General features: G+C 50.2%; 1 protein-coding gene across 10 annotated transcripts in view; it reads left to right on the forward strand.

Moving 5' to 3' along the window:
- LOC123745054 (uncharacterized) overlaps window positions 1-25,242 on the forward strand; it is a 249,725-nt gene that overhangs the window by 187,835 nt on the left and 36,648 nt on the right. For 9 of the 10 annotated variants that reach the window (XM_069306287.1, XM_069306286.1, XM_069306285.1 and 6 more), the window contains one exon: window positions 17,613-17,770. In XM_069306287.1, the coding sequence (XP_069162388.1) occupies window positions 17,613-17,770 (158 nt within the window). Of the gene's footprint in view, window positions 1-3,451; window positions 3,535-15,097; window positions 16,457-17,612; window positions 17,771-25,242 lie in introns of those variants that run through there. The other variant, XM_045725344.2, reaches the window with a different exon arrangement.

Genomic DNA, 25,242 nt, shown 5'->3' on the forward strand with positions numbered 1-25,242 from the left:
GGGCGCCAAGCCTCATTGTATTACAGTTTCGAATTGTTTTATGGTTACAATTTAGGGTGCTGGTGGGAGGCGGGTGGCCATTGGATTTGATGTTGATCCTCGGTATTAATACCTGTAGAGTGTATGATGAAATAAATGGCAACATTAACTTTGAAAGATTGCCTTTAAATAAAAGTCTTCTACAACTTGCTAAAGTCATGTGGTGTGCAAAATGGACTGAAGGGCGCTCGCTGATTAGTTACAGGTCAAGGCTGATCACCAGATTATCCTTACATAAAGATAACGAGTTTGAAAGACCATTTTATTTTTGTCTAATACAGTAATGTTGAATGGTCGCTAGTGGGAGTAAACCCATTAAGCACTCGTGGTGAAGGGCAGAGTGCTCCCTCACCTTACGCATGACGCACAAGCACTCTGGGTGAAGGGCAGAGTGCTCCCACACCTTACGCATGACCCACAAGCACTCGTGGTGAAGGGCAGAGTGCTCCCTCACCTTACGCATGACGCACAAGCACTCTGGGTGAAGGGCAAAGTGCTCCCACACCTTACGCATGACGCACAAGCACTCGTGGTGAAGGGCAGAGTGCTCCCTCACCTTGCGCATGACCCACAAGCACTCGTGGTGAAGGGCAGAGTGCTCCCACACCTTACGCATGACGCACAAGCACTCGTGGTGAAGGGCAGAGTGCTCCCACACCTTACGCATGACGCACAAGCACTCTGGGTGAAGGGCAGAGTGCTCCCACACCTTACGCATGACGCACAAGCACTTGTGGTGAAGGGCAGAGTGCTCCCTCACCTTACGCATGACGCACAAGCACTCTGGGTGAAGGGCAGAGTGCTCCCTCACCTTACGCATGACCCACAAGCACTCGTGGTGAAGGGCAGAGTGCTCCCACACCTTACGCATGACGCACAAGCACTCGTGGTGAAGGGCAGAGTGCTCCCACACCTTACGCATGACGCACAAGCACTCTGGGTGAAGGGCAGAGTGCTCCCACACCTTAGGCATGACGCACAAGCACTCTGGGTGAAGGGCAGAGTTCTCCCACACCTTACGCATGACGCACAAGCACTTGTGGTGAAGGGCAGAGTGCTCCCTCACCTTACGCATGACCCACAAGCACTCGTGGTGAAGGGCAGAGTGCTCCCTCACCTTACGCATGAACCACAAGCACTCGTGGTGAAGGGCAGAGTGCTCCCTCACCTTACGCATGACCCACAAGCACTCGTGGTGAAGGGCAGAGTGCTCCCTCACCTTACGCATGCCCCACAAGCACTCAGGGTGAAGGGCAGAGTGCTCCCTCACCTTATGCCCCAACTTCAGAAAAATTGTTCTGATACAGAGAGAAATATTGATACAGAAAAATCACACTAACATGACGTATCAATGATAAAATGCGTGGGGACCGTGGGGGTTCGAACCCCGCGAGATATTCCTCGTGAATCCTCAAGGGTGCAGTTGAACCCCCAGGGGAAGGGAAGAGAACTATCAGGAAGGAAAGCGCCAAGCCATAGTACGACTATATATGAAAAGGGATAAGGATAAGGAATGGGACGAGGGGGAAGGAATGGTGCCTATAACCACTTGGACGGTCGGGGATTGAACGCCGACCTGCAGAAAAGCGAGACCGTCGTTGTAACGTGTTGACCATGTCGTGGCCTGGTTGTCTGGGGCGTGTGACTGGGAATATCCAGCGCGTAAGTTCGAATCCTCAACACGGTTTCTACGGATTTTTTTCAATAATAATAATAATTAAACGAAATTGTTACACGGCGCTTCGGGCACGTCTTATAATTATTTATTTACTTTACTAGTCAGACACAGACTAAACTAAAAGAGAATTCAATAAACATTTCAATTTAAGCGAGCAAAGTACGGCATGAAGGGGTGACTTAAGAGTCGGGAGGAGATGATAGATCTAAAGAAAACGGATGTATGATGGTGCTGGCCTGAGCTTATCTAAGTTTCATTTCACAGGTTCTTGAACACGGAATACATATTTAACATTACATGTAGTAATGTTGGGGGGTCTGGAAGAGGGTTTCAAGGTTGCCGAGGGCAATATCACGTAATACAGCCGTGTAAATGTTGGTGGGTGTAAATATTGTGGGAGTTAGTGGCTTGGTCTTGGGGGCTCAGGGTAGGTTATGTAGCAACCATTTATTCTCAAGACGTACGTCTGTGGGAGATGGGGAGGGAGTGTGAGAGTTTATTTACTGGTGTGTGTGTGTGTGTGTGTGTTTGTGTGTGTGTGTGTGTGTGTGTGTGTGTGTGTGTGTGTGTGTGTGTGTGTGTGTGTGTGTGTGTGTGTGTGTGTGTGTATTTACCGCTTGTGCCTGCGGGATCCAAGAGTTGTTAGCTCTTGGATCCCGCCTTTCTAACTGTCGGTTGTCTAATGTGTTGACTCCCAACCCATTTCACCTCTATCATATCTACTGCATATATTTATATATATTCCTCTCTAACACACACACACATCAACAGGATGCAGCCTGTAGTAGCTAACTCCCAGGTACCCATTTACTGCTCGGTGAACAGTGGCATCACGTGAAAGAAAGTGGCCATTTGTTTCTGCTTTGGCCGGGTGTGAAACCCGGGCTCTTTGAAACACGGCCACCCGGGGGCACTGTCCACTTGGCAGTGAGGTCCTTTGTGTGTGTGTGTGTGTGTGTGTGTGTATGTATGTATATATGTATATATATATAATATATATAATATATATATTTCCTTTTGTCCTCTTCACTACTACTTCCTGTACTCATACAACTTGCTGTATGACAGGAAGTGGAGACAGACTGCATTACGACAGTCAGATGACCGTGTTGACCACGACAAATATACAGACTGTTGACAGTAGAATAATTCACGTGTGTAGTGCGTTTGATTCCTTCTGGTATATATATATGTATAACACCTCTGACGTAAGCCACATGTGTAGAGACAAATTAGTAGTGAACCGGCAACTGCTCTCTTATTGGGTGTGTGTGGAACTGTCAATGGACAGTGACTACCCCCTGATGTTTCTCATTATAGGTCACTGTCGTCACCATAGCCTTGTGTATCATTGTATTCCCGGAGCGCCGCACCCGTTATATATATATATATATATATATATATATATATATATATATATATATATATATATATATATATATATATATATATATATATGCGCGTGGAGGGTGCGTTACATAACTAGGAAGTTGGGTGATAATACATACTCCTTACAATACCATGTAGCGCACGACGGCTTCACACGACCATAGCCATTAGGGTGAGAGTGATACACGTCGACTACGAGAACTTCTGCCTTGTATACAGATTATTTAACCTCCCTCTTGCCCCCTTCTCCCTCTTCAGGAGCACAACTAACCCTCCCTGATGCCCTTATCTTATCAGTCACAGAGGGGGGGGGGAGGAGGGGTTTGAAAAGTTCAGACTTTTGGGGGAGTTTTACCAGTCTTGCCTGATGCCTGTGATTGGTTGCGTCGGCCCGAACACCTCTGTCAAGGAACATTGACGGGATTTACGTGCGTCTAGACGGTGGCAGCGGCCATATACGGACGGGACGTGCGGCTCGTGTGTCCAGGAAATAGGCCGTACATGCACGTATATCAGCGTCGTGGTGACGTGTACATGTGTAGCGGCGTCGTGGTGATTCGTGCAAGATGGAGGGTGGGAGGATGTGGCCGTCTCGGGATGTTGTAGGATGTGTTGCAAGGTTCTCGCTGTATGAGGAGAGATCCTTGCGGGTAACGAGCCGCGGCCTGCAACTCCGGACGGACTTGTAGTATCCTGTACATTGTTCTTCACATCTCTCCTAGAGATGTGAAGATATCCTGCACGTTGATATCCTGCACGTTGATATCCTGCACATTGATATCCTGCACATTGATATCCTGCACATTGATATCCTGCACATTGATATCCTGCACATTGTTCACTGGCATGTGCTTCAGAGTTTACTACATTGTAACACGTATACACACGTGATGAGTTTGACACTGATATGACGAAACTATTAATTATTATTAGTAGTAGTATTATGCATACGTACGGCTGTATCTACGCTGCTACCCCTAGGCGATATAAAGGATTACATAGTGATCTATGTAATCCTTCATTCTTTGAGTGAAGAATTACCATCTTGATACTAAAAAATCCCCATGCAGGCGATGAGTCACAGTAACGTGGCTGAAGTACAATCGACTTGAGAATGGTCCAGGACGGACCGAAAGGTCGTCGTCCCTTCACCTTCTAGTGTGTGGTCTAGTCAACATAAAAATCCCCCATCTCAGGGGATTACACTGGCAAACTTTAGATTCATTATGAAGATATCTTAAGAACATGAGTAAATATAGTAACTGCAGAAGCCAGCAATACTGGTTATCTCGGGACATTATATAAGCCCCGGACATCAGAGAAGCTTTAGAACCTTGTTGGATCCCAACTCCATCCAATTTCCTGGAGTTTGATCCTTAGCGTCTCGGTGTCTAGGTAAAGCAGGAGATTATAGTGAGCTATGATCCAGGTGCTGGGACCCAGTATGGAGCATAAGAAATATTACGGGAACAACCGTAGACATCTTCAAAGAGAAAACTAGATAGTTTTTTTCCAAGGAGTGCTGGACCAACTGGGCTATGGTGGGTATGTGGGCCTGCGGGCCACTGCAAGCAACAGCCTGGTGGACCAAACTCTCACAAGTCAAGCCTGGCCTCGGGCCGGGTTTGGGGAGTAGAACAACTCCCAGAACATCATCAAGCAGAAGTCCCACTAAACTCCATGTTCCCAATGTCAAGATCTCGCTGCCCAATAATCTATCGTACTAACTCAGGCGTCCTTACAGGCCAGGAGTAGACAGAAACTTGGTGCCCATTTGGGAACGTTAATTTTTAGGTGGAATAGTGATGGTAGTGTGCGGGGGCAAGGCTTGCATGGGCCCCAAATCAGTTTTACATCTGTAAACTCGAATTATTGCTCAAGGATTCTGTGACCTTGGCCGCTTAGGTTTAAATCCTTGAGGGATCATTACTGTTTAAGTGTGTGTGTGTGTTTGTGTGTGTGTGTGTGGGGGTGGGTGGGTGGGTGGGTGTGTGTGCGTACGTGCGTATGTGATCTTTTGCCTTGGGTGTTATCATGATGAGGAGGATAACAGTAAAGGGAAGACTCATAGCAGGAAGACTCGTAGCAGGAAGTCTCGTAGCGGGAAGTCTCGTAGCGGGAAGTCTCGTAGCGGGAAGTCTCGTAGCGGGAAGTCTCGTAGCGGGAAGTCTCGTAGCGGGAAGTCTCGCAGCGGGAAGTCTCGCAGCGGGAAGTCTCGCAGCGGGAAGTCTCGCAGCGGGAAGTCTCGCAGCGGGAAGTCTCGCAGCGGGAAGTCTCGCAGCGGGAAGTCTCGCAGCGGGAAGTCTCGCAGCGGGAAGTCTCGCAGCGGGAAGTCTCGCAGCGGGAAGTCTCGCAGCGGGAAGTCTCGCAGCGGGAAGTCTCGCAGCGGGAAGTCTCGCAGCGGGAAGTCTCGCAGCGGGAAGTCTCGCAGCGGGAAGTCTCGCAGCGGGAAGTCTCGCAGCGGGAAGTCTCGCAGCGGGAAGTCTCGCAGCGGGAAGTCTCGCAGCGGGAAGTCTCGCAGCGGGAAGTCTCGCAGCGGGAAGTCTCGCAGCGGGAAGTCTCGCAGCGGGAAGTCTCGCAGCGGGAAGTCTCGCAGCGGGAAGTCTCGCAGCGGGAAGTCTCGCAGCGGGAAGTCTCGCAGCGGGAAGTCTCGCAGCGGGAAGTCTCGCAGCGGGAAGTCTCGCAGCGGGAAGTCTCGCAGCGGGAAGTCTCGCAGCGGGAAGTCTCGCAGCGGGAAGTCTCGCAGCGGGAAGTCTCGCAGCGGGAAGTCTCGCAGCGGGAAGTCTCGCAGCGGGAAGACTCGTAGCAGGAAGGGAGGGGGTAGTGGAGTGGGAAGCGGAGGACACCAGCACCGAGGGTCACCACCACACCACCATAGCGACCGTGGTGACGGGGAACATGGCGACTAGTTAAATATTTGATGGTAATGTCTGGCGTGAGCGGGGAGGTGGTGTTATTTATGGTAATGCTGCTCCGTAAATGGTGAATATCCCCCTTACCCCCCTCCGCGCTCCCCCGCCCCCTTACCTCCCTCCGCCACCCCCTACCCCCTCCCCCTCCACGTCCCCCCTCCCCGCCACAAAATAGAGAGCTGGGTGGTGGTGGGTAGTGTTGATTAATGGTGGTGGTGATGGGTAGTGTTGATTAATGGTGGTGGTGGGTAGTGGTGATTAATGGTGGTGGTGGTGGGTAGTGTTGATTAATGGTGGTGGGGGGGGTAGTGGTGATTAATGGTGGTGGTGGGTAGTGGTGATTAATGGTGGTGGTGGGTAGTGGTGATTAATGGTGGTGGTGGTGGGTAGTATTGATTAATGGTGGTGGGGGGGGTAGTGGTGATTAATGGTGGTAGTGGTGATTAATGGTGGTGGTGGGTAGTGGTGATTAATGGTGGTGGTGGGTAGTGGTGATTAATGGTGGTGGTGGTGGGTAGTGTTGATTAATGGTGGTGGAGGGGGGGGTAGTGGTGATTAATGGTGGTGGTGGGTAGTGGTGATTAATGGTGGTGGTGGGTAGTGGTGATTAATGGTGCTGGTGGTGGTGGGTAGTGGTGATTAATGGTGGTGGTGGTGGTGGGTAGTGTTGATTAATGGTGGTAGTGGGTAGTGGTGATTAATGGTGGTGGTGGGTAGTGGTGATTAATGGTGGTGGTGGTGGTGGGTAGTGATTAATGGTGGTGGTGGTGGTGGGTAGTGGTGATTAATGGTGGTGGTGGTGGGTAGTGATTAATGGTGGTGGTGGTGGGTAGTGGTGATTAATGGTGGTGGTGGTGGTGGGTAGTGATTAATGGTGGTGGTGGGTAGTGTTGATTAATGGTGGTGGTGGTGGTGGGTAGTGTTGATTAATGGTGGTGGTGGTGGTGGGTAGTGTTGATTAATGGTGGTGGTGGGTAGTGTTGATTAATGGTGGTGGTGGGTAGTGGTGGGTAGTGGTGATTAATGGTGGTGGTGGGTAGTGGTGATTAATGGTGGTGGTGGTGGGTAGTGTTGATTAATGGTGGTGGTGGTTAATGGTGGTGGTGGGTAGTGGTGGTTAATGGTGGTGGTGGGTAGTGTTGATTAATGGTGGTGGTGGTGGGTAGTGTTGATTAATGGTGGTGGTGGGTAGTGGTGGTTAATGGTGGTGGTGGGTAGTGTTGATTAATGGTAGTGGTTGTTGTTGGTGGGTGGTGGTAGTTAATGGTACTCAGCGTTGGTAGCGAAGGTTAATATAATTGTTGTTGCGGCTACTATTCGTCGTAGTGTTAACGTCATATATATATTCGTTGTCGTACACACGCGCACGCTCGCGGAGTGGTTGACGGGGCCTGACGGCTGAGTAGACAGCGCTCGGAATTCGTAGTCCTAGGGTCCGGAGATCGATCCCCGATGGAGGGGGGGGGGAACAAATAGGCAGAGTTTCTTTCACCTTGACTCCCCTGTTCACCTAGCAGTAAATAGGTACCTAGGAGTTACAGCTGCTACGGGCTGCTTCCTGGGGGGTAGGGGAATCAGTTGAGAGGCGGGCCCAAAGAGCCAGAGTTCAACCCCCGCAAGCATAACTAGGTGAGTACACACAGACCCACACCCATCCATCACTCGCATTGATGGCACACTACCCAATAAGAGGAGAGTGCATTAGGTGGAGAGACAGGCAGGAGTAACTGGTAAGGTGCTCCAGTGGATAACGGAGTACCTAAGCAATTGAAAGCAGAGTTACTGTGAAGGGGTAAGACCTCAGATTGGCGTGATGTCACCAGTGGAGTCCCACAGGGCTCTGTACTCGGACCTATCCTGTTTCTGATATACGTAAATGATCTCCCAGAGGGTATAGGTTCATTCCTCTCAATGTTTGCTGATGATGCCAAAATTATGAGAAGGGTTAAGACAGAGGAGGACAGCTTGAGGCTTCAAGAAGACCTGGATAAATTAAAGTAATCGTCCAACAAATGGTTGTTAGAGTTTAACCCGAGCAAATGTAATGTAATGAAGATAGGTATAGGGAGCAGGAGACCAGATACAAGGTATCATTTGGGAGATGAAATTCTTCAAGAGTCAGAGAGAGAGACTTTGGGGTTAATATCACGCCAGACCTGTCCCCTGAAGCCATTTCAAGAGGATAACATCAGCGGCCTATGCCAGGTTGGCCAGCATAAGAACGGCCTTTAGAAACTTGTGTAAGGAATCTTTCAGACCATTATATACCACATATGTCAGACCAATCCTGGAGTATGCGGCTCTAGCATGGAATCCATATCTAGTCAAGCATAAGACTAAACTGAAAAAGGTTCAAAGGAGATGGGGGTCTATCAAACACAGAGTAAGACATTTGGTAACACACTGTCGTGCTGTGTGGGCGAGGAGGCCACCGAGTTGACGTCCTCACCTGTAATGTGTGGTGAGGTTTGGGTCCCAAGTGTTGGTAAGGAAGCGAAGTCGTTATTTTGTATATTTCAGGTGTTTTTTTGTTTTATAAGTATGGCTTCCAGGATCTGTGTATTATATTCTGGCATGTTCCTAGTAAGTGTCGTGTTGTGTTCACTTTGTATATGGGTTTTTGGGGTGCCATCTACAGGCCAGCCTGTTACTAGGGACCACCGCCGTTACTAGGGTCCACCGCCGTTACTAGGGTCCACCGCCGTTACTAGGGACCACCGCCGTTAGTAGGGTCCACCACCGTTACTAGGGTCCACCGCCGTTACTAGGGTCCACCACCGTTACTAGGGACTATCACCGTTACTAGGGTCCACCGCCGTTACTAGGGTCCACCGCCGTTACTAGGGACCACCGCCGTTACTAGGGACCACCGCCGTTACTAGGGACCACTGCCGTTACTAGGGATCACCGCCGTTACTAGGGACCACCGCCGTTACTAGGGTCCACCACCGTTACTAGGGACTATCACCGTTACTAGGGTCCACCGCCGTTACTAGGGTCCACCGCCGTTACTAGGGACTATCACCGTTACTAGGGTCCACTGCCGTTACTAGGGACTATCACCGTTACTAGGGTCCACTGCCGTTACTAGGGTCCACCGCCGTTACTAGGGTCCACCACTGTTACTAGGGTCCACCACCGTTACTAGGGTCCACCACCGTTACTAGGGTCCACCGCCGTTACTAGGGTCCACCGCCGTTACTAGGGACTATCACCGTTACTAGGGTCCACTGCCGTTACTAGGGACTATCACCGTTACTAGGGTCCACTGCCGTTACTAGGGTCCACCGCCGTTACTAGGGTCCACCACTGTTACTAGGGTCCACCACCGTTACTAGGGTCCACCACCGTTACTAGGGACTATCACCGTTACTAGGGTCCACCGCCGTTACTAGGGTCCACCGCCGTTACTAGGGACATCACCGTTACTAGGGTCCACTGCCGTTACTAGGGTCCACCACCGTTACTAGGGTCCACCACCGTTACTAGGGTCCACCACCGTTACTAGGGATCACCGCCGTTACTAGGGACCACCACCGTTACCCGAGACCACCGTTACCCGAGACCACCGTTACCCGAGACCACCGTTACCGGAGACCACCGTTACCGGAGACCACCGTTACCGGAGACCACCGTTACCGGAGACCACCGTTACCCGAGACCACCGTTACCCGAGACCACCGTTACCCGAGACCACCGTTACCCGAGACCACCGTTACCCGAGACCACCGTTACCGGAGACCACCGTTACCGGAGACCACCGTTACCGGAGACCACCGTTACCGGAGACCACCGTTACCCGAGACCACCGTTACCGGAGACCACCGTTACCGGAGACCACCGTTACCCGAGACCACCGTTACCCGAGACCACCGTTACCCGAGACCACCGTTACCCGAGACCACCGTTACCCGAGACCACCGTTACCAGAGACCACCGTTACCAGAGACCACCGTTACCCGAGACCACCGTTACCCGAGACCACCGTTACCCGAGACCACCGTTACCAGAGACCACCGTTACCAGAGACCACCACCCACACCACAAACGTCACCTTACCCTCGGATCAATAAGCTCACCGCTGCCAAGTACCACTTTCAAGGTCAGCCTCAGGCTCCACACACGCACGCACGCACGCACGCGCACACGCACACACGCGGCTGAGAAGGCAGCACTCCGGAGTCGTATATTCTAATAGCCCAGGTTCGTTTCCCGTCCGAGGCAGAAGCGAATGGGCAGTTTATTTTACCTGATGACCCTGTTCACCTTGGAGTAAATAGATGCCCAGGAGTTAAGACAGCTGCTAGGAGCTGCATTCTTAGGATGTGTATGTGTTAGAAAGAAATATGTAGTCAGTATACATGACATCCGAGGGTTAGAAAGGCGGGGTCCAAGAGCTACACCGCGATAGATACTGCAGGCACAAATTATACAAATAGTAAATAATTGGTATTGCACTCGCACACTCGCTCTCGTTCTGTCTATCCGTCTTGCCCTTCATCTGTCCACTTTTACCGTCCCATTTGTTGTTCCGTCTTCCGCTCCCTCCGTCCCGTCTCCTCCTCCCTCCGTCCCGTCTCCTCCTCCCTCCGTCCCGTCTCCTCCTCCCCCCGTCCCGTCTCCTCCTCCCCCCGTCCCGTCTCCTCCTCCCCCCGTCCCGTCTCCTCCTCCCCCCGTCCCGTCTCCTCCTCCCCCCGTCCCGTCTCCTCCTCCCCCCTTCCCGTCTCCTCCTCCCCCCGTCCCGTCTCCTCCTCCCCCCTCTCGTTCAGGTCCGTTCCGCCGCCCGTTCCGTCCATTCCACCGCCCGTCCCGTCCATTCCACCGCCCGTCCCGTCTCCTCCTCCCCCCTCTCGTTCAGGTCCGTTCCGCCGTCCGTTCCGTCCATTCCACCGTCCGTTCCGTCCATTCCACCGTCCGTTCCGTCCATTCCACCGTCCGGTCCCGCCTCCCGTTCCGCAAGTTCCGTTCAATTATAATAACTCCAATAAGAAAAGTTCCAACACGCAAAATATATATATATATTTTACGGGTTAATTTGTTGGCCAGAATTACTGAGATTTTTTAACTGCAATAATAATTCGTATTTTTTTTTTTTTAACAATAAATATTGGACCAACTGGGTGGGGGGGGGGAAGGATGGGTGCTGTATAAAGTGAACATTTATATTGAGTTCGGACCAGAGCCCAGACACCCCCCCCCCCCGAGGTTTTAAAGAGTGACGGGTGTGGCCTGTGAGGTTTTTAAGGCCACATCTCTGACCCGAGAGATGTTTCGGGTAAGCCGAAGGTCTGCTTCGACGGATCGGTCTTGAGAACATTGAATATGACTCTTGAAAGCCTCCCTTGAGGAGGAGTGCGAAGTCCCACATTATTCGACATTCGCGTGAATGTCTTGGCTAATAATGAATTTGCGGAAGATTACAACTAGTGGGATATGCTGATGTGCTGAGGCAAGCCAAACAAGATCATTCCCCACACTAAACACTGACTTGAAAGGTCAGTACAGGTCGGTACAGGTCGGTACAGGTCAGTACAGGTCAATACAGATCAGTACATTTACTTGAAAGTTAATGTACTGACCACGTTTCCAATCGCATTATAAATAAGACGACACTAGAATAATGACAATATTCTTAAAGCTGTATGAAAAGGCTTGAAGGCATACACAATGAAGCAATGGCAATAATTCTTGGAGCCGCAGAAACTACCAGAATATCGAATCTTGGAGAAGAGTTCCCTCTCTCTCTCCCCAGTGTTGATAGAAGAGTTAAGGAACTAAATGCTAAGCTTGAAGTTAGTTTTACCAACCTCTACAATGACAGTGTCAAGAAAAATTAAATTCACCCTCTCTCACCCTCCACTCGTGGAGGGTGAGAGGTGGTGGTCAGGGGGTGGTGGTGACACAGGGTGAGAGGGGGTGGTCAGGGGCGGGTGTTGACACAGGGTGAGAGGGGGTGGGCAGGGCGGGTGTTGACACAGGGTGAGAGGGGGTGGTCAGGGCGGGTGTTGACACAGGGTGAGAGGGGGTGGTCGGGGCGGGTGTTGACACAGGGTGAGAGGGGGTGGGCAGGGCGGGTGTTGACACAGGGTGAGAGGGGGTGGGCAGGGCGGGTGTTGACACAGGGTGAGAGGGGGTGGTCGGGGCGGGTGTTGACACAGGGTGAGAGGGGGTGGGCAGGGCGGGTGTTGACACAGGGTGAGAGGGGGTGGGCAGGGCGGGTGTTGACACAGGGTGAGAGGGGGTGGGCAGGGCGGGTGTTGACACAGGGTGAGAGGGGGTGGGCAGGGCGGGTGTTGACACAGGGTGAGAGGGGGTGGGCAGGGCAGGTGTTGACACAGGGTGAGAGGGGGTGGGCAGGGCGGGTGTTGACACAGGGTGAGAGGGGGTGGGCAGGGCGGGTGTTGACACAGGGTAAGAGGTGGTGGTCGGGGCGGGTGAAGCAAGTAAGAGAACAGTAGTCGGTAGTGATGTGTATCCGTGACTGGTGGTGGTGGTGGTGTGGTGAGTCTCTCTCTCTCTCTCACTTCTCTCATTCACTCTCTCTCTCCTTCATTTTTTCACGGACTTCCTCAGTCAATCCCTCCCTCCTCTTCCCTCTTCTTTCCTCTCTCTTTTCCCTCCATCTTTTCCTTACTCGGGCCTTGTCACCACATCAACACACCAGCAACACCCCAGTGTTCCTCGCCTCCAGTGACAGCCCGCAGGAGCCATGTGGACCTAACATCAGTGTATTCCTCCACTTGCAGCAGTCGCTATCGCTGATATCGATATTAGTCGATATCAGCCTGTCCTGCAGTGAACAGTCGCTGGAAATGACTGGACAGGCACTGAACTGACTGCTGGCGAAAATCCAGAAATAATAAATGCACTGAAACAGTTAACAAAGTTGTATTATGTTTTGGTTACAGTCTATCAACGTATTGTCGCGTTGCCTTGACTCTGGTCAAGGTTCCAAGTGCGTTCGAATTATCCCGCGCTAGTGTTTGCAGTGATTCGAACAGTTGGCGGGAAATGGAAGGGACCATGCAGCTTGTGCAACCCGTCCTCTAAACAAAGACCCAAAGTCCATTCCATGCACCCGCCACCCGTTTATGAATGAAAAACGGTTTACAAACAACCCGTCCTCGACTCAAGTCCATTACATCCAGCGGTCGACCCCACAGACGCATTCATAAATTTTAACATGCTGTTCATTCAAAACGAGAATTTTCTCAAGTATAAATTAATATTATAATATATTAACATATTGTGTATATATAGGCATAGGATAGGTTAGGTCAGGTGTTTAGGTTCTGTTGGCGATTATTTGTATTTGTAGTACGTGGGTGAAGCATTTATAGCGTTGTGATTCGAATAAAATTCGTCAGTGAAGCACTTGTTCCGGAAGTGTTCGAACGAAATCAGTTGAGAGTCGTGTGTAAACTGCTTTTCATTCATAAACAGGGGATTTGGCGGGTGCATGGAATCACTTTTGGATCTTTGTTTGGTGGACGGGCTGTTACAAACGACTCACAACTGATGAGGTCCTAACACTTCCGGAACAAGTGCTTCGCTGACGACTTTTATTCGAACCGCAACGCTGTAAATGATTCACCCACGTACTGTAAATACAAATAATCGCCAACAGAACCTAAACACCTAACCTAACCAGTGCCTATATTTGCACAATATGCCAATATATAATAATATTAATTTATATATGAGAAAAGTTCTGTTTTGAATAAACAACGTTAAAATTGATGAATGCGTGTTTGGGGTCGACCGCTGGGTGGAATGAACTTGGTATGAGGACGGGTTGGCTTGTGTGTGTTTGTACTCAGCTAATTGAACTTGAGGGTTTGAGCTTCAGCTCTTTGGTCCTGCCTCTCAACTATCAATCAACTGTTGTGTTTTGTGTGTGTATTCACCTAGTTGTGCTTGCGGGGGGTTGAGCTCTGCTCTTTCGGCCCGCCTCTCAACTGTTAATCAACTTGTCACTATCTTCTAACTAATTTTTTATTTTTTTTTCCTCCCACCCACCCACCCACACACACACACACACACACACACACACACACACAGGAAGCAGCCCGTAGCAGCTGTCTAACTCCCAGGTACCTATTTACTGCTAGATAAGACGGGCATCAAGGTGAAAGAAACTCTACATCCATCATTCCATTTTACATCCATTCCTGTGAGATCCGCCAATTTATCCCGATACAGTTACGAAATAATCCCCCATAGGAGCGTAAAATTTCTTCCATGTAGAATGGAAGTGTCGACGTTCTTGGCGTGTGATAATGCATTCAAAAGGAGAAGAGGAAGAGAGTAAAAGAGAAGAGGGAGTAGTATAGAGGTGAAGGAGAGGGAGTAGTATGGAGAGGGAGAGGTGGTCTAGGAGGTCGTAGGCAAGGAGGGACGACCAAGGCGAGTGTGGTAGTTCCAGCTGGCTGTAAAGAATATTGACTACTTCAAGGTCATATTGCCAAGGTGTCTTATTTGGTTTATTAGCCATACAAAAATTGGCATCAATAAATAGTGAAGAAAGTACGACGATTGAATCTATAGTTGAGACGAGTCGAGCTCACTACACAACAGGTTTCCAGTTGACACAAATGAAACATTTTCATGACGTTACAGTGATAGTCGCTGTACTTCCTGTATCCCATATTTACTGTGTAAGATTCTGGCCACAATTATGACACAACACTCTCCTCCTTTGACTAGTTTAAGGACAAGTTAGAGTAATAATTATCTTAAACAGCTAAGTTTCATTAAATATTTCCCTCACGTGAAAAACACATGAAAAACACGGTTTTTCTAAAAAAAAAAAAAAAAAAAAAATTCCCGTCACAGACGTGACATCTATATAGTATGTATAAAAAAAAACGCTCGGATGCAAATGGAACGTTGTGTGAAAATTTCAAAGCACTCAGTGAAGAACTTTCGGAGATTAGCGATTTTGAACAAACGAACATTTCCATTTATATAGATATATATGCGAACAAGCCTGAATGGTCCCCAGGACTATATGCATCTAGGACTATATCTGGGGTGTGAGTTTTCAGTTATATAGATATATTTAAAATTGAATTTACAGGACTCAGAGAAACGCGGAAGGAATGTCGTCGCAGACGTTATAGCTCTGCCGAAGTGAGTCTTAAGTGCTGAGAAGATCGACATGTTCAAAAGGTCACCGTTGGACTAGAGTTGAATAGTAAAATAATATCTTGAGGCATCGCAGGCTCCTCGTCTCCTGGCGTGACGGGAGACCTGCAGGGAGGCGAGCCAGATAGTCTTGTCCGGCCTTTGTCCCTAAAGGCCGGAGGAAGGCCTGGCCCTATGTAGCTGTAATGCCTCGGCCAAATATAGCCTAAAACAAAACAAAATTAAACTGTCGTGGATGAGACAAATAGATGTTGATCAATATTTTTATGGCTCGGAAGATATATGAAAATATAGTGTCTTTAGGGTATGTATTATCCATACCTAAGATAAATAGTATTGACCAAGAACTCATAAGTGTAGCAACAGTGGCATCTTCCTGACAATTTCAGTCACTAGGGAATACATATGTGAGCGACGGACGGGTGGCCAAGTGTGGTTACGGGAGTCGGCGTGACCGCGGCTCCACGGGATCCGTCCTCGTTGCCTTCTCTGTACACCAGAGGCCGCCGTAGCGAATGAAGCTAAAGGCAAAGTTGAAATCTTTGCTTCTAATTCGTGGTGGTTACTGGCCACAAGACCACCAACCTCACTGCCACAGCCCTACCACCACCAGTACCACTGCCACCACCACTGCCACAACAACCACTGCCATCACCACCACCACTACCACATCTACAACCACCACCACATCTACAACCACCACCACCATGCCACGGGATTACCGATCAGCCAGCAAGTCCATGATGGACCTGAGTGGCCGCACTCACGACGACGACCAGGATCCGCTCCACCGGGCTCGCTCAGTCTGGGACGTCGGCCACAGAAATATAGTCCCGCGGAGACGTAAGGTTAACTCCTTCACTCCGTCTGATCAAGAGATTGAATCCCTCTCCCGGCCCAAGTCCCTTCCCGCCACCTCTCTCCAGGAAGGGCGCCAGCGCCCTAAGTCCCTTCCCGCCACCTCCCTCCAGGAAGGGCACCAGCGCCCCAAGAGGACCTCGGCTATCCAATGGGCCGCAGGTGTGGGCCGAGACGACGCCGGGAAGGCCACCACTGGTGGGACCCTTACCGTCTCGAGGGCGGGAACGCCACACCGGCTCTCCAGCAGCTCCACAACATCCAATCCCGTCACGCCCTCGTCGTCGGGCGACGGGCTCGACCCTGAAGTGTTCAGGAGTGACGTCAACATAACGGAGGCTCAGTCTATGATGTCCCTGTCTCGACCCTACAGGACCAGCAACTGCTCCGACGACGAGCCAAGAGGATTCCGCAAGAAGCCCAGCAGTGCCTTGTAAGTGTCAAATCTGAGTAATAATTTGTAATATTTGCTAGATGCATATTGTCCAATACCCAACAGCCTGTTGAGGGTATAGAATCTGTCCCCAATGAGCGTAGTGCTGCCATCTCATCACGGTCAGGTCAAGTTCTCCAAGGATGGATTTGAGGGAGAATTACATACCCATTTAAAACTCCTTCGTGTTTGCACACACACTCATGCACACCCCTACCTCTTCTTGGATCTATTCCTTGAGCCGAGAGTGGAGATAGTGTGTACACTATCACCACCTGCACTATTGTCAGAGTTATTAATGCGTAACACTTGTGTTACACATCCACTCCAGGTAGCAGAGGGTCGACTCTGCCACGAGAATCAGACGTCGACTGTCCTGTAACAAATAGCCCTCGGGCACACAGTAAAATAAACCAGGGTCACGCCTTTAAGGGTCACAGTCCTTGTGTCACAGGCCCCGTGATATCTGTGATAACGTGATAACAGATTTCCGTGATAATAGAAATAGTTATGTTATCGATAGGAGCCAATTTTAGACAATAGGGTAGGGGAAGAAAGGACTTAGCATTTATTGTTGGCCTACATTCTAAATGTAATAATATAACGTTATAACTCTCTATGAAAGTTATACTGGTCTAAAAAGCAGTATAACTTACACTGTAATTGTAAAGCAACAGTAGCTCTTAATATTGGATCACATTACTGCATGTTTTGTAATAATTTTCCTTTAACTGCAAATCATGTATTTGTCCCCATACTCTACACCTCACTGACAACCATTATTTTCTTTTCTCGTTTCTCTCATTCCCCGTGACTATAACTATTGTCTCTCTCCCTTTCCCCCCTTCAGACATGCCTTGAAGTTGACCAGACCACACACTAGAAGGTGAAGGGACGACAACGTTTCGGTCCGTCCTGGACCATTCTCAAGTCGATTGTGAATCGACTTGAGAATGGTCCAGGACGGACCGTAACGTCGTCGTCCCTTCACCTTCTAGTGTGTGGTCTGATCAACATAATTTAGCCACATTATTGTGACTCATCGCCTGCATGCCTTGAAGGACACGCTTCTCATACTAACACCCTTTCGTCTTCACCTCAAACATTCCTTGAAGGATCCGCTGCTGTTACTAACGCCATTGCATCTCTCCCTCAGACATGCCTTGAAGAACCTGAGTCGCAGCACGCCGGCAATGTCACCGTCGGTGTCGCCTCGCCACAGCGACAGCGAGGGGCCTCCGCGGGTGTCGAAGGGCACCAAGAAGTTCATGCGACACTTCGCTGACGCTCCCCCAAACGAGTGGGTCCTGAACTGTGAGTTCTCTTGCCCGCCTAGTCCCTTGGGTGAGGTCGCTTGGCGGCAACTTATCTGTTTGGTATATTTTGTCGCGGCATTTATCACTCATTCCATCTGTATATATGCTTGGTATGTTGTCACGGTATATGTTACCCGTTACGTCTGTAAAGGCTTGTGTCTGTTTAGCATATTCTTCAGTGTAGCAGTTGGCTTGTTCCACCTGTCAGTACAGTGGTTCACGTCCTCGACTCACAATGTAGGATCCCGGGTTCGAGCTCATACCGGGATATGTATGGCTGGGCACGTTTGCCTTTAGTAAAAAAATGAAAAAATATATACGAGGGAGCTCAACTGTAGTAGGCTGGATTCTTGTAATGGTCAGTATTTGGACTTGGGAGAATCTAGGTGAGCTTAAACGCCCTCTTCAGGCCTCCGACAGTGGGGAATATAGGCTGTAAGTTGCATATTTCTTGGAATAATCCTCTTGGACTGGTCGAACATATGTTGCGTATGTTATTAACAATGATAACCTTGGGTCAGGCTTTGAAAGCCATCCTTATGTTTGCGATTCCTCTCTCAGCAGCTCGTGTTATAATGTTGCTGCGTGGCTCTGGTGGCGTGGGCGGGACTTGTCGTACACATGCAGTCCTTCCTGGTGGACTGTTTCGTCACTCTGGTCTCCTTGGTCCACGCCCAAACCTTGGTTTTAAAGGTTTCAGGGACTGAACTCAAAAAGTCATTTGTCCGGTCGTTCCGGCAGCCAGTCAAGGTGCTGTTGTACCATTCCACCCTTGCATCATGAATAGGAGTGGACCAAGTAACTCATGGGGATCTTGCCGACACTTGTCCCTATTCCTGACACTTGCCTCCACCCCTGACACTGGCCTCCACTCCTGACACTTACCTCCACCCCTGACACTGGTCTCCACCCCTGACACTTACCTGCACCCCTGACACTTCCTTTATCTCTCTCAACAGCTCTTTGTATCCGGTTTGTCAGATTCTCCGTAATCCAGCCCAGTAACCCCCCCCCCCTCCCCCTCCCCTTTGTTATCTCAGGCTACGTTTTTATCCTCCAGATAAAGACTCTTGCAAGGGACCATGTCAAAGTCTTTTTGACAATCTAGAAAGATGCAATCCTACCTTTCCGTATCTAATATTATGACGTCTTGGCGACCTTATCGTAAAACTTAAGAGTACTTTTGTTAAGGATTCTTTTCTGGCTATAAACCCCAATTGTGTGTCCCGGTTACAGAGTGTGTCGTCTTCGAAGTGTGTACAAAGAGTATCTCCTTCGTTTTACGAGGTACATATCGGTGACAAAGTGCGTCTGCGCGCGCGCGTGTGTGGAGTGGGACCCGCGACCTTCAGGCTTAAACTGTCAGGGGGAGGTATTGACAACATTGTCAGGGGTACCCCGACCACAACATTGAGAGGGGAGAAGACTGCAGGGAAGTAGTCTCGGACGCAGGTTCGAATCCTCGTCACGGCCCTTGTGGATTTGTTTACAGAGAAGAAGAAGCAGGAGAGGGAAAAATGGAGGGGAGGGAAGGAGACAGTGTGTGTATGTGAGAAAATGAGTGAGAAGAAGAAGAAGAGGGAGGAAGGAGCGAGAACGAGAGGTAGAGAAATTATTGTGCGTGTCTTAGTTAGTTTTACTTAATATTTTGTCGCTCAGGTGTCTATTTCTGGCTACACTACCGTCAAGGGGAATACTTTCATTCGTTTAAAATGTGTGTGTTGTTTTTGTCGCAGTTGAAGGCAGTAATGGTATTGCATGCATTAACAAATGGTTTAGTTTAACACACGCTCATCTACACAAGTGTTGATAAACCCACACCTACACCTACACAAGGGTTGGTACACATACACACACACCTACACTAACCCACCATAATTAGCAGGTGACGAGAAAGACACAAAATGTATATCACGCCTCGTCACATGGAGTACCACAGCGATCAGAGATCTTGTCTTGAAACCCAGAAATCTTGAGAAACCTTAAGAAATTGTTTGGCGCTTTCACCCCGGGAGCTGATGGGTGTCCGATGCACGGGGGGACAAAAGTGTACTTATGCGGCAGTTCTCTGTAATTGGGAGTGTTGCCTAATCTGTAATTGTGAGTGTTGCCTAATTCCGCGTGCGTGGCAGCGCCACCTGCATGTCCAACACTGCTGGTAATGCAGGTATCACAGTCAACCAAGGCCGTTGTCCCCCACCAGCTGTCTGCCTCCTCTTTTTTTGTGTCCAAGGTTGCGCAGTGATTACGTGTGGACGCCCAGCTGGAGTAGCAGTACATGGTTAGAAGGATTAACATATCTATCCACTCATGGGAGTTTGGACTCCCAGGTTGCGTGAAGGTCCTCCCTCTGGTGTTGTGCGACGTGGCACTATTCATTCTATACTTCGCGTGGGAACTTGTGATGGATGGATGGATGTTGTGTTGGTGGTAGATGATCGTTTCTGTCATTAGCCAGGCACTAGTGGTGGTGTTAGCCCCAAGGGCACGAAGCATCACAGGTCGATGGCTCCGTGTTGAGAGGTGACGCAAGAGATAGCTCCGCCTGCAGCCTGGTAGGAAATCTTGACACGAGGCTCCACAAACACCGGTGAAGTGACCTTGCCGGGGATTTAGCGAGCATGCAAAGTTTCTTTGGTTAAAGAGTATTATGGCGTTCGTGCACACGGTGGGACCGCTTCAAGGGACGTGGTAGATGTCGTGACTTGAGTAGATTATAGTAATAACAGCATTAAATATTTATATCATGGCTGCTGCCGCTAATACTTTCACCGCCGCTTCTTTTAATACTCGTGCTTTTACGTCTCTTCAATTACTCATGGTGATAAATATATAGAAATTCAACCAAAAAAAATTTTTGGTTTTATCACTCAACTTGGTTCAAATCCGTGAAGTCTTGAGTCCAAGTCTTGAGAGGTGGTACACAAACGTAGACACACAAACAATAGTACCGTATCATTCTCCAGAGGCGGCACTAATGTGTGTGTGTGTGTGTGAGAGAGAAGCGTCTACAGAGACGCCGAGAATGATCCAGGACGGACCGAAACGTCGTCGTCCCTTCACTTTCTAGTGTGTGGTCTGGTCAACATGTCTACAGAGAACATCATGATATGAACCATGTATTCCAAAGGCAACAGAAAACAATATGATCATTAAACACAGACTTCAGCTATTGGGCTACTGAGGTCGGGTGGGTGGTAGTAGTGGGTCCGGCAATGTGAAAAAATCGCGGAATTCAGAGATAACACCATCAATGATGTCCAAGAAATGTGGATGGACTTCATTCATAATGATGTGCTGGCCGAAATTTTTGCGAAGTATCCAAAATTTACTTACTGTAGGTAATGCATGCACATGACTGTAAAGCTGCCGCCCAGTTGGGTGGGTGTGAAGCACATGACTGTAAAGCTGCCGCCCAGTTGGGTGGGTGTGAATCACATGACTGTAAAGCTGCCGCCCAGTTGGGTGGGTGTGGAGCACATGACTGTAAAGCTGCCGCCCAGTTGGGTGGGTGTGAAGCACATGACTGTAAAGCTGCCGCCCAGTTGGGTGGGTGTGGAGCAAGACTAGTAACTGTGTGACTCACCATAGATGTAAAGTGCCTTGTATAGTGACTGTTGTGAGCCTCTTGTTGAATCACTTGTGATACAAAAGATTATTGATGTGTGTGTATTTGTGTAGGTGATTGAATATGTATGTGTATGTATATGTGAATATGTATATATATATATATATATATATATGTACGTGTACATGTATATATATAACATTAATAATTGTTTGACTAGCGTCAAAAGATTATTTGCTTAGCTAAACGAACTTGAGGTTATCTTGAGATGATTTCGAGGCTTTTAGTGTCCCCGCGGCCCGGTCCTCGACCAGGCCTCCACCCCCAGGAAGCAGCCCGTGACAGCTGACTAACACCCAGGTACCTATTTTACTGCTAGGTAACAGAGGCATAGGGTGAAAGAAACTCTGCCCATTGTTTCTCGCCGGCGCCTGGGATCGAACCCAGGACCACAGGATCACAAGTCCAGCGTGCTGTCCGCTCGGCCGACCGGCTCCAAGGGTTCAGTTCCTGAACCGATTATGTGCCTCTGTAACCCTTTACACCACCGCCCACGGGATGGGTATGGGGGTGCATAAGAGAAATTGAAATGAGAGAACAGGTGGGTGGTAAAGGGTACGGTATTACGAGTGTGGTGGTGGTAGAGGGAGAAGGTTCAGACCCTTGTGATAGCGTGCACAGTATCTGCTGGTGGTGACTGCTCACAAGATACCAGGTGGCGGGTTGGTACCTGGCCACAAGGGCACTCAAGATAACCCCGTCACTCTACCCCCACACATGTCTTCTAAACTTGGCTACGTCTGGTTTTTATTGTCAGCCATTTTGGTCAATTCAAATGGAGAAAGATGTGTGGATGCTTCCCTCATTTAACATCTTCAAAAACTGATCACTTCGGTATTTTCTCACAGATATTTCACTCGTTCTTGTCATTTTAGTATTCAACGTCTAATTACTAATAAAGAAATAGTTAGATATTGCTTATATTTCCCTTCGTAAGATAAGCTTGGCTCGCCACACTGGCAACACGTGAATTTAAACTCTTGGCGCGCAACAACGGTCGTCGGGTTTCCCGCGCTCCCGGCTCGTATATCCATACACCACAGGAAAGGAACGGAGACAAATCTTGTTTAGATGTGATAATGGCTTCCTGTTAGCGGGAGGGTAGTCGAGATGTTTACCTCGTGATTTCCAGTATTTGCTTCCTTTGTTGTGTGTTGGGTATGAAGAGGGTGCCATTGCTCTCATCAGTTAATGCAACAGAGCAGTCAATTGCGTTACAAAATTGTCACTCAATATTGTAACTGTTTTTTTCTGAATACGGTTCAAGTTTCAATTTGCTTTAGTAAACAAGTATACTGGCTTATCACTCTCCTCATAATTACCTTCTGGGCTGGGCCCCTCATGAGCTGTGGGCTCTGTAAATACTATACGAATACTGGAACACTTGATAATATATTGGACTTTGTACCTAAGACTGACTAATGCATCAGTTATACAATCTATGTGATATGACTATAACCCGAGCTTGTAAAATTAATCACTTTCAGTGGTTAAATGCTTAGTAGTAATCTCATGAGACTATGAAGTTGCTCTGGTTGTCAGTCTGGAGTGGCCTCTCCAGGGCGCAAAGCCAGGGAAGGTTGATACAGAGGAGAAGCTGTTACCCATGCAGCAGGTTACCCCCTCTCCACGGCGCCAATGGAAAGTCAAACGCCAATGCAGTTGGTTCCAGCGCCGTCGCAGGAACTGTCAGAACGAACCATACACTGGCAACACTGCCAGACGTGTATGGTGCACCAACAACACTACCAGAAGCGAATGGTACACTGACAACACTACAAGCATTATGGTACAGCAACAACACATTAGGTGAATTTCCTTTCACCTAATGTGTCTGTTCACCTAGCAGCAAGTTGTGGGGTTGCATCCTGGGCGGAGGTCAGTAATTCGACCTTGCGTGATGGGAGGGGGAGACCTCGATAAAAGCCTAACGTGTATGAATACACATTGGCTACCTGTCCCCCCGACACAGTGAATTATTATTATTAAATAATATAAGAAGAACAATCTGTCTTATTTAGTGTGTGTATATCACGCTAGAGGTTAATAATTGAGGGTGTCTGCACGACTTGTACCCAGCCACATCCCCTCACACTACCAGCCACACCCCCTCACACTACCAGCCACACCCCCCTCACACTACCAGCCACACCCCCACACACTACCAGCCACACCCCCTCACACTACCAGCCACACCCCCACACACTACCAGCCACACCCCCTCACACTACCAGCCACACCCCCTCACACTACCAGCCACACACCCCTCACACTACCAGGCACACACCCTCACACTACCAGCCACACACCCCTCACACTACCAGGCACACACCCTCACACTACCAGCCACACCCCCTCACACTACCAGCCACACACCCTCACACCACCAGCCACACACCCTCACACTACCAGCCACACACCCCTCACACCACCAGCCACACCCCCTCACACTACCAGCCACACCCCCCCTCACACTACCAGCCACACCCCCCCTCACACTACCAGCCACACCCCCTCACACCACCAGCCACACCCCCTCACACTACCAGCCACACCCCCTCACACTACCAGCCACACCCCCCCTCACACTACCAGCCACACCCCCCCTCACACTACCAGCCACCACCGTCACACTACCAGCCACCCCCCTCACACTACCAGCCACACCCCCTCACACCACCAGCCACACCCCCTCACACTACCAGCCACACCCCCTCACACCACCAGCCACACCCCCTCACACTACCAGCCACACCCCCTCACACCACCAGCCACACCCCCTCACACTACCAGCCACCCCCGTCACACTACCAGCCACCCCCGTCACACTACCAGCCACCACCGTCACACTACCAGCCACCCCCCTCACACTACCAGCCACCCCCCTCACACTACCAGCCACCACCGTCACACTACCAGCCACCACCGTCACACTACCAGCCACCACCGTCACACTACCAGCCACCACCGTCACACTACCAGCCACACCCCCTCACACTACCAGCCACACCCCCTCACACTACCAGCCACACCCCCTCACACTACCAGCCACACCCCCTCACACTACCAGCCACACCCCCCTCACACTACCAGCCACACCCCCTCACACTACCAGTCACACCCCCTCACACTACCAGCCACACCCCCTCACACCACCAGCCACACCCCCTCACACTACCAGCCACACCCCCTCACACTACCAGCCACACCCCCTCACACCACCAGCCACACCCCCTCACACCACCAGCCACACCCCCTCACACCACCAGCCACACCCCCCCCCTCACACTACCAGCCACACCCCCCCCTCACACTACCAGCCACACCCCCCCTCACACTACCAGCCACACCCCCCCCCCTCACACTACCAGCCACACCCCCCCCCTCACACTACCAGCCACACCCCCCCCCTCACACTACCAGCCACACCCCCCCCTCACACTACCAGCCACACCCCCCTCACACTACCAGCCACACCCCCCTCACACTACCAGCCACACCCCCTCACACTACCAGCCACACCCCCTCACACTACCAGCCACACCCCCTCACACTACCAGCCACATCCCCTCACACCACCAGCCACACCACCCTCACACTACCAGCCACACCCCCTCACACTACCAGCCACACCCCCCTCACACCACCAGCCACACCCCCTCACACTACCAGCCACACCCCCTCACACTACCAGCCACACACCCCTCACACCACCAGCCACACACCCTCACACCACCAGCCACACCACCCTCACACTACCAGCCACACCACCCTCACACTACCAGCCACACACCCCTCACACTACCAGGCACACACCCTCACACTACCAGCCACACACCCCT

The sequence above is a fragment of the Procambarus clarkii genome, chromosome 57 (assembly GCF_040958095.1).
Source record: "Procambarus clarkii isolate CNS0578487 chromosome 57, FALCON_Pclarkii_2.0, whole genome shotgun sequence".
Classification (NCBI taxonomy): Eukaryota; Metazoa; Arthropoda; class Malacostraca; order Decapoda; family Cambaridae; genus Procambarus; species Procambarus clarkii.